Source organism: Rhinoderma darwinii, chromosome 1 (genome assembly GCF_050947455.1).
Source record: "Rhinoderma darwinii isolate aRhiDar2 chromosome 1, aRhiDar2.hap1, whole genome shotgun sequence".
Classification (NCBI taxonomy): Eukaryota; Metazoa; Chordata; class Amphibia; order Anura; family Rhinodermatidae; genus Rhinoderma; species Rhinoderma darwinii.
This window is the reverse complement of record NC_134687.1, coordinates 173,499,558-173,513,088: the sequence shown is the minus strand read 5'-3', so window position 1 is coordinate 173,513,088 and position 13,531 is coordinate 173,499,558. Positions and strand designations below refer to the sequence as shown.

The following is a 13,531-nucleotide window of genomic DNA, read 5'->3' as shown; positions in this document are numbered from 1 at the left end:
ACCGGAACCACTCCGGACAAGGTAGTCGGCTGCAGCGACACCCCAGTGAGGTAAGGCTGGGGTGGCGATGCAGGAGAGACCGTCTGGTGTTGGGATGTCGGAAGGGTAAATGTGGGTAATGTGATGTACTAGATAGCTAAAGGCCCTATTTTTGCACATTAGAATATTAAAAAGTACTAAGCACCCGATGCGCGTTTCGCCAGCATTCTGGCTTCTTCTAGAAGTGGTTCCAGTCGGGTATGATATAGCGAGATCCTCTTATGAGAGAGCCGCTGTGGGAGATCGCATTGTCCGGAACATAGCGAGATTCTCTCGCTTCTGCCGGCTTGCAGCTCCGGACGGCACCCTCCGCACTGCCGCTTTGCTGACGTTGGTGGAGCGCCGTAGCGGGTGATCGCATTGTCCGGACTCCACTTACACAGTGTTGCCTAGCAGGCAAATATTCGCACAGTACTCTTGTGCTTTTTCTAGTTCATACTTTGGTTCACAGGTTTAGTGACATACACATGTTACATTGTCTTTTTACCCTGTTGCACTAATTGGAACTTTTATCATTATTTGTTTATTTTAATTACATTAATAAAAGTTATGTATTATAAGACCACATACTTTTCCTCACCTCCCTTCCTCTATTCAAATATACTTACCTAGGTAGTGTACACCAATGTGGTCTATCTCTCACATATTTATTGTGGGATTGGTGGCCCCTCTCTCATTACTCCGCAAAAGATAGGACATGTCCTATCTTTTGCTTTTTACAGTCTGTGCTCCCATACTTTGTATGGGAGTACGAGCCAAAAATGCGGGTGGCCGGCCGTGCCTGTAATCGCGGATTGTGATCACAGGCACGGCCGTGTGCATGAGACCTAAGTCAGTTGCGCCATTTCCGTTTTGAATTGGTAGGCCATGCTAGTAATAGTGGCCTATAGAGCTCTGTGTGTCATGTCAATGGCTGGATTAGTACCATGGCACCAGAAGGTCACCCATCACACCCAAAGATACATACACAGAGATACACACGTGCACACATTAGCTGGTGGGCAAACATACAAACCAGTTTTGGAATCTTTGTTGTAAATATATCTGAACGATATGAGCCAAAGAACATATGGAAGTACAGCTTAAACAAAAAGCTGTTAATATCCATTCTACATATAAATATACATGTTTTCAGATGGGAAGGCATATTTTTGGACTTCCTGTCACATTGGAAAACCTTAGGCTACATTCAGACGAACGTAGCCAACCTCGGACGTGAAAAAATGCCATTTTTCACATCCAAGGTGCACCCGTGCGGGAAGCGTTGTCACGGATCTCCCATAGAATAGCGTCTATGGAGGGAAGAGTGACACGCAGGAAAATGTCCTATTTTTCATGGGCCCTTCACACGCTCTGTTTAAAACACGGTCGTGTGAATGGCTTCATTGAAGTACATGAGTCTGTGTGACAGCCATTGTTTTAACGTACGTCACACGGACAAGATACACGTTCATCTGAATGAGCCCTTACAGTCAGCCTCTCCTTGGCTGATAACAGGGAACAATAGGCTGCATTATAAAGCGCAGCAAAATCGAGATAAGGCAGACTTTGTGCCTTTAAACATCCAACTGGCATGAAAGCAGTCTGTACAGAGTAAAACAACAGTACAGAAGGACTTACTTTTAGCAGCCTATCAAATAAAACAATCCGGTTGAGCTGGTACTCAGTGTCCCGCTCTCTGATAATCAGAGGAAGGGTGGATGTAGAGAGATCATTGTTACTACAGGAATGAGGGACGTTTGACTGGCTGAAAAGTGATTAGAGAGACAAGAACAAATTACAAGCTTGTTATATACACATGCATGCCCATCTGCCACTGACAGCTTGTGTCTCGCTGCCGCAGAACAGCAGTCCCTGCCATGCCCCGGCCGTGTCTGTACCGTCTCACTCTCTGGGGAGTCGTTCACCAGTCATTAATAAATAAAGATGATCAGCGTGATATTACAATGTCACTGTTAACATTTTACACTGCCAGTTATTTACATACAGTCAAAGCATCACTATGTATGCCGGGTGCCATAACCATATCACTCATTTGATGAGCTGTGTGCTTATAAAGTACCCGTGGGAATAACGCTACTATAGAGAAAAAAATTAAAGCAGAATATCCTGAATGAAAATATAGCATGGCACCTAATACTAGATTTACAATTACAGGATGGAAAAAGAAAGTTATACTCACTCTTCTCCTAAGAGAGGAAAATATGCCTCCCCGGGCACATCTTTCAGTCTCTAAAGGTTAAAAAGGCAAGTATTAGAATACAGGTAATCATAAGTTATATATGTAAATTGTTATACCCCAAAAAAATAAAAAAATAAGTTTCAGCCGTAAATTACTCATTCTTCATTCTGGCATCTAAAGCAATAGGAGCATTAAACCTAAAATACATGTTGGTAATGGCAGTCTCAACAGATTTAAAGAGGACCTGTCACTTCTCATGACATGTCTGCTTTAGTAAATACTTATAGTCTACATGAAATAACAATTCTGGGGCATGTCTTCTTACAACTCTGCATTGTACTGTTCTTCTGTTATTCCTCCTGGAAATTGTTTAATAAATTGACAACTGGGTGTTACCAGTTGAGGGTGTGTCCCTACATAGACTGACAGTGTCCAATCAGCGCTGACAAGGTGAGACTGCACAAGGACACGCCCCTTTGACAAGGGGAACGGTAACATCCAGTTGTCAATTTATTCATAAATTTCTAGGAGGAATAACAGAGGAACGACACAGCGTAGAGTTCTAAGAAAAGATGCTCCAAAATTGTTGTTTCATGTGGAATACAAGTATTTACTAGAATAAACATGTCAAGAGAGCTGACAGTAAGAATTTTCTCTATGGTATTACTCTAAATTCATCAGACAAACTGTGATTAAACCTAGCTCCACGTAAGACCTGCAAACTACTTTATAATGCTTAGGTTAAGGGTGCATTCACACGTTGTGGTCACATCACCTTTTCGGCAAATATGCAATATGACCACAACCTGAGAAAATACCATAATGCTAATGCTAAACTGGTTACTTGTTGTCCACTGGCTTCACTTTGCAGATGCCAAAAAAACGGTTGTGTTATAGTCTAGGAAAGCGCACAAGCTGGCCTATACATAGGGAGTGTCTATTTGGCACACAAGATTGATAAATGTGAAGTTATGCATCCTAGATCATAGACTGAGGGTGCTCTTACATGGTAAACAAGCGCTGACCGATAATACAGCACGTTGATCGGCGCTCATTAACTCTATTTACATGGAGGAATGATCGGAATGTATGGGAACAAATTATCGTTAATACGATTGTTTAGTTCTCATACATTCTGCATCTTGTGGGCAGCATATCCCGTTCACATAGGGAGACATGCTGCCGAGAAACCACCATATTGGGGCATAACAGATGCAATAACCAGATGGACAAGCGTTTGTTAATTCGTCAGATGATCGCTGCCCTAGAGAAAAGGCGTTCGCACGAGCGCTCACTTGCTCGATCATCGTCCCATGTAAAAGTAAAGCGCTGACCGTGAATATGTGCGGTTCTCTTCATAGTTATTTATGGAACATACTGGCTAGGTGTCTAGCCCCAGGTGAAATCCTATAGGTAAATGGCGGTCATATTACTCCTGTTTTTCCTATAGGTGGGTGAATAAATGCCACATCAGAATACCCCTTAATCTGGGATTGTATGTATGTCGGGTAGAGATACCGTTTCACAAGCAACAGAAATCTGAAAATCTATTCTTACATTTTTAAGTTGGCATAGAGATAAAGTCACTGTTGTGTCATCTAGCAGGGAGCTCCTGTCTCTTCCCTGACCAAAGCTTTCTCCATCTTCTAATAAGAGGCTATAAAAAGAAGAAAAAACAAAAATGGAAAAAACATATAGATTTACTTCGACTGGGGCAAGTCTATTAATAAATCGGTCGCATCTTTTCGCTGGCCGTGCACCACAATTGTGGCGTGATAAACACAACAGTGTGCCATTCCCCTCCCCCATCGGATATTAAATCAAATTAAAAAAAATTATATAATACTCAAATAATTATATATACTTACCTCACCGCTCCTCTTTGCTTCTCCCCTCGGGGTCCACTCAGGCTGCCAAGGCTTATACAAGGTCCTGACGCTGAGTAATGTCAGGGCCTTCCTTACTCCCTAAACTGCCACGGCATTCTGAGGGAACCTGTGTGGACCCGGAGGGGAGAAAAAAAACGCGCAGGTGAGCATACAGGCAAATCTAGTAGTGGTGAGTTGAAGGAAAAGCAAGTAGGACATTCGGTATGGAGAAAAATAAAACTGGAGAAGCTGTCCCTAAACTATTAAGCCACAGGGTCGGTAGGCACTGTCCATTCGTTCCACGGCAATTGCCCTGTTCCAGATATATCAGCTCCCTGTAGGTGTATGGCATCCTAAACGGCAGAGATCCCTGGCAGCATTTTGTCTGATCCTACCACAAAAATATAAAGGAGGAGGTAGAAATACATTCTAACTCCAAAAACAATGAGGGAGATTCACCAAGCAAATGCACAAGTGAAAAATTTTGTCAAAAAAGCGGAGTACATGCCATGTGCCACATTTTTTATGTGTTTTAGACACTTATTGCACATTCCAGTACAGTTTATGAAATTTAAAAAAAATGGAAATAAGAGGAGTAGTAAAATGCGCCAAATTAGTTAAAAGGATGCAACTTTTTTTTTTGGTACACAATGTTGTTTTTTTTTTTGCAGAGGTGGCGTAAGGTTGGGATTTTTCATCTTTCATCAGAAGGTGGCAGCAACACGCTAAGAGAAACATTTTCTTCTGTGCCAATTGCTCTTCTCAGGGCATCTGTTAGACGCAGTAAGTTAAAGGGGTTGTCAGGTTGTAGCAAATTTATGTTATATTTAATATAATTAAAAGTTATACAACTTTCCATTACACTTTCTGTAATAATTCATCACGGTTTTCAAGATCTCTGCTTGTTGTTATTCAGTAGGAACATTCATTGTTTACTTCTAGTGGATACAATTCTGTCCATGGTCATGTGATGGACACACAGGTGCTGGGATCGTTACAGGATGTGTATCAGAGCTGTGTCTTGTAACGATCCCAGCACCTGTGTGTCCATCACATGACCATGGACAGAATTTGATCCACTCGGAGTAAACAATGCATGTTTCTACTGAACAACAAGCAGAGATCTTGAAAACCGCGGGGAATCAATACAGAACATATAGTGGAAAATTGTATAGCTTTTAATTATACAAAAAAAGAAGATTAAATTGCTGAAACCGGAGAACCCCTCTAAGTGTTTACAACCAGCCCTTTGTCTAAAATGACATATGTTTTCATAAAGAAGAACCCATTCATTGTGACATAGATGCTTTTTTACATTTAATCAGCTCCCAAAAACAGGAATTGGGGAAGTAGATTACGTTTGCCACGAAGACTTTGGGGTGGGTTCTGGTAGAAATGAAGGTACTCCATGCATGTTTTTACAATGATTATTTCCACTTACTTTGGCAATGTGCAAATCGGTGGTTTGGATCTTATAATTCCTTTACTGACCAATTCTTTTTCCAAGTCTCCCCCTGCCAAGCACCAGAGGTGGTACATTTCCTCAATGGATCTTTCTGCCAGAAAGTCGCCTTCATCTAAAAGGATGGGGTGATAAGGATTGAATGTATATTCCCTTATAGAATGTTAGTCAACTACGGTCTAACCCCAATTCTAAATAAATAGTCCCAGGTACCTTTGCACAGGAGACTGATGTCCTCTGGCAGGAAAAGGTCAGCACATCTTAAAGCGGATGAGAAAAGGCCGGCAGGTTTGCGGAAGGGTGTGTATGTAGGCGAGATTTCACAGAATACGCCATCGGAAAGTAAATCTGCAGCTGTGGGCCTACAAGCATGACATACATTGTCAATACAGTAAAACAACACATGGAGTCAGACATTCAGTATACGCCATCTCCAGTAACGCAGACTTAACCCCACTCTAAAAAAGAGCCGATGGAATTTACAAGTAGAACAACAAGAAGTCATATAATGGATTTTTTTTTTGAAACTATAAGACGCACACAAGCTTACACAACCTAAAAATAAGACGAATTTCAGACTGCCCCGGTGCTCTTGGGTAGTAAAGGGTTAATGTTAGCTTCCCTCATGGTCTGGGGGTACTAAAGGGGTTAATGTCATGATCTGTCAATCCTATTGAGTCGTTTCTAATTACATATAGTTAAACAGAAACAAATGTGGGTAACGACCAATGATATTCTAGTGTCGGGTTAGATAGACAGGTAAGATATATGACAAGTTGTGTTCTCCATGGTCTCCTAGTGGGAAATTTATCAGGAACGGGGTTTCATACGCCAGTCTTTACATAAAGAAAGTTGACGTAAAACACGCCTCTTGATAAAATAGGCGCATCTCTGTTTGTCCGTGCGTCAGAATGTCAACTACAGAAATGATAGATTTGCGCCATAATTCACGCTAGTTTCTGGCATGTATCATGGTAAATCGATCAGGCTGCTGGTGGTCCCTCCCCCTATATAAAGTCACACCCACTTTTTTTAAACAGTGGCGGGTGCAGCGTAAAAGGTAAAAATCACCAAAATTTCCCATACTGGCGTTCAGTCTTTAATACATTTGTCCCCTAGTCCTCAGTGCTATGGTGAGGTGGGGTGGGGTGGGGCGTCCATGCCTCGCCTCTTACTTTTCCTTTTTCCCCTCAAAACTTTTTTTTCTCAACTCCCTTCTTTGTTTGTATTTTTTTGCCTTGGAGGTTTATGTGTAGATGATCATTATGTGTCATCAAATGTGGCCATATGGCTGCCATAATTATTTTTTTTGTATACAACTTCTTTAAGTATTTGCAAAATGGATTTCTTTATCGTAAGGCGCCATGCACACGACAGTGCATTTGCGTCTGCATACTATCCGCAATTGCAGAGCTGCAATTGCGGATAGTATAGGGCAAATTATATCCTATGGGCCAATGCACACGATCGAGGTTTCCACGGCCCGTGCATTGCCTGGGCTCATGAAACTCAATGCACTCGTCTGTGCACGGTCCGTGACGGACGCAGATGACACTTCTTGGGCCGTCCGTGCCGTAATCACGGACCGTGCACACAGCTACGGTCGTGTGCATGAGGTTCTTCCTGTTTATTTTTTTCCATATAGATAAATAAAAATCTAAACCATAACATTTTTAACAATGTGACATGTTTTTTTTTTCTTTGGAGCAGAAGTCCTCAACTTTTTGTAGCTTGCAAACCACTTTCAAATACGAAAAGTAGTACTGAGCCACGCGAAATATAGTAAAAGTGAAAAAGTCTTAAGAAGATATATGAATGAAAGATATGGCATATGCCCCTAGGAGTAAGTTCTAGTGATGCTATGGCATGCCTGGTACTACTAGTGCACTAAAATATCTGCAGCTGCCAACAGCTGGGGAGCCATATAGAAGGGTCCCGTAATAATTCACAAAAACGCTTCAATAAATCTAAATATAGAGTAGGTATAAATCAATAGCATGCCTTATGTGAATATGGTTTTGTAATGTAGTTTGGTGTGAACGTGGCCTTAGCATCAAATGTTTAACAAATTAGTAAAAAAAAAAGAAATCTGGACACGTAAAATCCATGTTATTAAAATTCCTTTACTATTGGCAAGTTTACTTACCACTATGACATGCAATGCACTCACCTTTTTGAAGGATGATAAGTAAGGCATTTGCTCAATAGAGTTAGGAGATTTCCTGGAAGACTCTTAAAATAATTATAAAAAAAAAATAAAAATAAAAAAGATATTCAGAATAATAAAACATACAATAATACAGTAAACATGGTTTACGCCAAGTCAATTTTGGATATTCCACCATTAACCTGCTATCAATTCACTTGTCAAGTCCTATTTACACAGCTGCTTTATGTAAGACCAGAAAACATTGCAGCAGTAACTGACAATCCCATCTCTTGAGTATCAAGGTCATATTCTCTGTGATATCCATCCAGGATGATGTTTAGTCTGTGTTTTATAACCTAGATCTAATAGTCGGCTTCCACACCACAACAATACAGCATTATTTGGCAATATCCGGGTACTAATCTGTGCAGCATCATTACAATCTATGCGGCAGTACCAGGCGTTGTAACAAGCATTTACACACAGTGATGACAGCCACAGAAAAAGGAGAAATCCAATTCCGCTCTTGTTACAGATGATTTGAAATGCTACCTGCTAGAATTGATGAGATGTGACTCTCACCTGCTCTACAGCGCCACCTACCGGGAAGATCACTAACAATCACCTATCAAAATGCATGTCACTAGCTTTAACAGCAATTTCCTGGGAATAGCAAAGCGCTTCACACACCTTTATCACTTCCACACATCCATGTTCTTCAGCAAGCACGGTCACAATGTCATCAACACAGCCTGAGGGAACAAAACAACAAGAAAATGAGGCCTGAGCCGTACACACGAGCACTTAAAAGCACGTAAAAATAGCAAGCTGGGAATTACATGGCGAGGGCTGGAAAGCTTAATACAGCCGGAATGGAAATCTACAAGTAGCAAAACAAACGTATTATTAAATTCAGATCAATGCTTCCTGCAGACATGATTCCATTTCCAGTTGCTCACACTGGTAGCAGAATAATAAATTAAAAAAAGCAGAATAAATAAAACCTAAAAAAAAATAAATGATAAAGCTCATCAGACAGAAATTGTGCTGTAGCCAGTAGCAACTGGAGAGGCACCTACTAGTTTGACAGAGAGTAGTGAGAATAGGCTCTAACGGGAGAAGGCTGTAATAGTGTGAACCGCGGCTACAAGGGTGTTGGTGTTTGACAGTATTGAGCAGTAAAGGGAATGAATGGAAAGTATGAGCCCCTTCAAAACAGCCTATCAGAGTCAGACCCCACCGTCCAGCTACTGAGGGCCTATCCTGAGAAATGGGCCATCAATTTCCTCTCTCCGGAAAACCTCTTTAACACCCGTCACAATTGACATTAAAATATTTATTTTTTTAAAGTAAATTAAGTCCACGATGTAGGGAGGCTCTCTAAATAGAGTGAGGGCTTGATTTCAGTCCATGATCACGATCTTGAAGACCACGGATTTGGAATATTATACACACCTCTCTCTGAACGTGTGTCGGTCTCTCTAAGATATAGATATATATATATATATACACATATATAGAGGTTGCTATCACTCAGTACTGGGGAGGGCTGGGGGAGGCATCAGCGCTGAGCCCATAATACAGGGGAATCATAAACATGAGTAGCTGGATGGGATTTACAATCACCTGATCATCAGCGGACCGTGACTTCTAATATTCTAAGTAGGGCAGCACATTTAAGTGACAGATCTATTTGACGTGGCAGCTAAAATGTATTTTTAGTTTACGGACGATGAATTTATACAGCTTCTATTCAACGTTATAATAAATCGGTATGCAGTGAACCGGTAAGCTCCCCTTTTGGCTGCTTATAGAGAAGCAGGGGATTTGGAGCTCTGTAACAGAGAAAAGGAGCATCGACGCACAGACTTGAAACCATTTGGATTAAAAAAATACGTAAAAGATCGGTACACAATCACACGAGCGTGACGGTTTTACACGCGTAAATCAGTCCGTGTGCTTTGCGTGTGGCATGTGTTTTTCACTCATTCGCAAGCATTTTTTTTTTTTTTCAATGTAATAGATGCGGAAAACAATGACAACACCCGGATGTGCATCCGTGTGCGGTCCGTGGTTTTCACGCACCCATTGTCTTCAATGGGCGGTTAGGTGCATGAAAACGCACCAATGAGGACATGCAGTGAGTTTCACATGTGTGAATAGCCCCAGTAAAATCAATGGGGCCGTGTGCTGTGCGTTATTTCAACGCACAGCACACGGACGAGAATCACGCTTGTGTGAATGAGCCCTTAATTTCAATCTATTATGTGAGAATTTACCTAATTCAAGTATTAATTTCAGCTTCTCAGATATGTCCAGTCTTTGAAATAATTTTCTTCCCTGTGAAAAGAAGAATGTCACAATCTTTCTGATCATATGGTAAATATATATTAAATATATATATTTTTTTCAAATATATTTTTATTCAAAGTCAGAACACATACAGGTACAACATGTGTGCAACACATACATTACAATGAATATTAATTAATAGTGTGTTCCAACTCCAAAATAATTTTACATTTTACTTGTAATCAGCAAGTCATAAGACAATGAATAATGAATAAATCAGAACAAAGCCCAACATTCCCTCCCCCCCAAACTCCTCCATCTCGGTGGTCAGTCTGCTAACTCGCCTGTAACATGCCTAGAGTGCCCTGGACACTCTGCAGATTATACCACGAAGTATGTTGAAATGTACGCATGAAAACACTAATCTCATCTGTAGAATAATGCTTTTCAATAAATGTGCGCCAAGTCTTAAAGAATTGCTCCGTAGACTTTTCTTTGTGTCGATCTAGGTCCAATTTATCATAACCCAATAAAGTTTTGAGAGTTGTCAATACCTCCGCAATCCCCGGGACAGAGCCCTGTAACCAGTGGCGCAAAATGCACTTCTTAATAGCCAAAAAAGCAACATGAATCACCTTCTTAGCTAATAAAGGTGGTCCCCCCCCATCAAGATCTAAAGATATATAGTGAAACAGCACCGCCTGTGGACTTGCGGGCACCTCCTCATCCCAAGTGTCTTTAATAAATTGTAGAGCAAAAGGGATCTTTCTTAAAGGGAAGCTCTAATAAAAAAAAAAAAAGTGCCAAGAACGCTCGTTTGGCCGCTTATTAACCCGTGTAAACAGGGCAGCGATCAGCTGAAAAGCGAGCAAATGCTCATTCGACGGCTGATCACATTGTTTCTGCAAGCTATAAAATTTTACATCACATCTACCCGTGTAAACAGGGGATGTGCACCGACAATGATGCAAACCGATGGGGACTGATCGATCGTGTTAATGGTTGGCCCCTGTAATAGGGTCTATTAACGAGCACCGATTGACTCGTTATATCGTAGATCAGCGCTCATTATGGACAGAAATCTGCCCATGTAAACCCACCATTACTCTACATAACAAGAAATTCACTGGTAATTGCCTGGTCTGTTGCATAGCAATAATCCATGAATGCATTAAGTGACAAATACAGATCTCCATCATCCAGTCTGATCTGCTATGGTCACTTAGAGATCCTCCGAGCTGCTACTTATCCCACACAGAGGCACAGCTAGCAAGAGATGGTGGGGCCAAGAGGTGGGCTGGGATGGTCCCCCAGCAGTCGCATGTCTTGGTTTCAACTGTATCTGTGTCCTCAGGTCATAGATACAGTTGAATCCAATGCTGGAGCAGGAAGCTCCTTGGTCCACATTCACTGTATATCGCCAACCGTGAGCGGCTCAACAGAGACATGCGCGATACAGAGCACAGACTGAAGGAGCAGAGGGATTTCCTACACTTGTCGTGGGAACGGGGTTAGGTGAGTATTTATTTTATTTTTATTAGGCATTATGATGGCTGTAGTGGCATAATACTTGTGTGTGGTACAGCTGTGAGGGCATTATACTGGTTGTGGGGACAGCTGTGAGGGCATTATACTGTGTGGGGGCAGCTATGTGGGCATTATACTGGTTGTGGGGACAGCTGTGAGGGCATTATACTGTGTGGGGGCAGCTATGGGTGCATTATACTGTGTAGGAGCAGATATGTGAGCATTATACTGTGTGGGGGCAGCTATGTGAGCATTATACTGTGTGGGGCAGCTATGTGAGCATTATACTGTGTGGGGGCAGCTATGTGAGCATTATACTGTGTGGGGGCAGCTATGTGAGCCTTATACTGTGTGGGGGCAGCTATGTGAGCATTATACTGTGTGGGGGCAGCTATGGGTGCATTATACTGTGTAGGAGCAGCTATGGGGCATTATACTGTGTGGGGGCAGCTATGTGAGCCTTATACTGTGTGGGGGCAGCTATGTGAGCCTTATACTGTGTGGGGGCAGCTATGGGTGCATTATACTGTGTGGGGGCAGCTATGTGAGCATTATACTGTGTAGGGGCAGCTATGTGAGCATTATACTGTGTGGGGGCAGCTATGTGAGCATTATACTGTGTGGGGGCAGCTATGTGAGCATTATACTGTGTGGGGGCAGCTATATGAGCATTATACTGTGTGGGGGCAGCTATGTGAGCATTATACTGTGTGGGGGCAGCTATGTGAGCATTATACTGTGTGGGGGCAGCTATGTGGGCATTATACTGTGTAGGGGCAGCTATGGGTGCATTATACTGTGTGGAGGCAGCTATGTGAGCATTATACTGTGTGGGGGCAGCTATGGGTGCATTATACTGTGTGGGGGCAGCTATGTGAGCATTATACTGTGTGGGGGCAGCTATGTGAGCATTATACTGTGTGGGGGCAGCTATGTGAGCATTATACTGTGTGGGGGCAGCTATGTGAGCATTATACTGTGTGGGGGCAGCTATGTGAGCATTATACTGTGTAGGGGCAGCTATGTGAGCATTATACTGTGTGGGGGCAGCTATGTGAGCATTATACTGTGTAGGAGCAGCTATGTGAGCATTATACTGTGTGGGGGCAGCTATGTGAGCCTTATACTGTGTGGGGGCAGCTATGTGAGCCTTATACTGTGTGGGGGCAGCTATGTGAGCATTATACTGTGTGGGGGCAGCTATGGGTGCATTATACTGTGTAGGAGCAGCTATGGGGCATTATACTGTGTGGGGGCAGCTATGGGGCATTATACTGTGTAGGGGCAGCTATGGGTGCATTATACTGTGTGGAGGCAGCTATGTGAGCATTATACTGTGTGGGGGCAGCTATGGGTGCATTATACTGTGTGGGGGCAGCTATGTGAGCATTATACTGGTTGTGGGGGCAGCTATGGGTGCATTATACTGTGTGGGGGCAGCTATGTGAGCATTATACTGTGTGGGGGCAGCTATGTGAGCATTATACTGTGTGGGGGCAGCTATGGGTGCATTATACTGTGTGGGGGCAGCTATGTGAGCATTATACTGTGTGGGGGCAGCTGTGTGAGCCTTATACTGTGTGGGGGCAGCTATGTGAGCCTTATACTGTGTGGGGGCAGCTATGGGTGCATTATACAGTGTGGGGGCAGCTATGGGTGCATTATACTGTGTGGGGGCAGCTATGTGAGCATTATACTGTGTGGGGGCAGCTATGTGAGCATTATACTGTGTGGGGGCAGCTATGGGTGCATTATACTGTGTGGGGGCAGCTATGGGTGCATTATACTGTGTAGGGGCAGCTATGGGAACATTATATTGTGTGGGGGCAGCTATGGGTGCATTATACTGTGTAGGGGCAGCTATGGGAACATTATACTGTGTGGGGGGGGGGCACTATACCGTGAATGAAAGTTACATAAAAAGCATAGAAGTTACGGAAACAGTGTAGCTCGAGCTATGCTATAATCCGTAACACCCATTCACTTCTATAGAAGTATACAGAAACAGAGTA

The 13,531-nt window shown here is 42.6% G+C and overlaps 1 protein-coding gene across 1 annotated transcript in view; it reads right to left on the bottom strand.

Annotated features, from left to right (window-relative positions):
- The window catches only part of TBCK (TBC1 domain containing kinase), a 297,578-nt gene that overhangs the window by 214,306 nt on the left and 69,741 nt on the right, over positions 1 to 13,531 (bottom strand). The window contains exons 7-14 of the mRNA XM_075860593.1: positions 9,980 to 10,040; positions 8,391 to 8,452; positions 7,722 to 7,783; positions 5,765 to 5,913; positions 5,531 to 5,666; positions 3,779 to 3,878; positions 2,222 to 2,271; positions 1,660 to 1,786 (exon numbers count right to left, since the gene is read on the bottom strand). Coding sequence (XP_075716708.1) covers positions 1,660 to 1,786; positions 2,222 to 2,271; positions 3,779 to 3,878; positions 5,531 to 5,666; positions 5,765 to 5,913; positions 7,722 to 7,783; positions 8,391 to 8,452; positions 9,980 to 10,040 — 747 coding nt within the window. The remainder of the gene's footprint in view (positions 1 to 1,659; positions 1,787 to 2,221; positions 2,272 to 3,778; positions 3,879 to 5,530; positions 5,667 to 5,764; positions 5,914 to 7,721; positions 7,784 to 8,390; positions 8,453 to 9,979; positions 10,041 to 13,531) is intronic.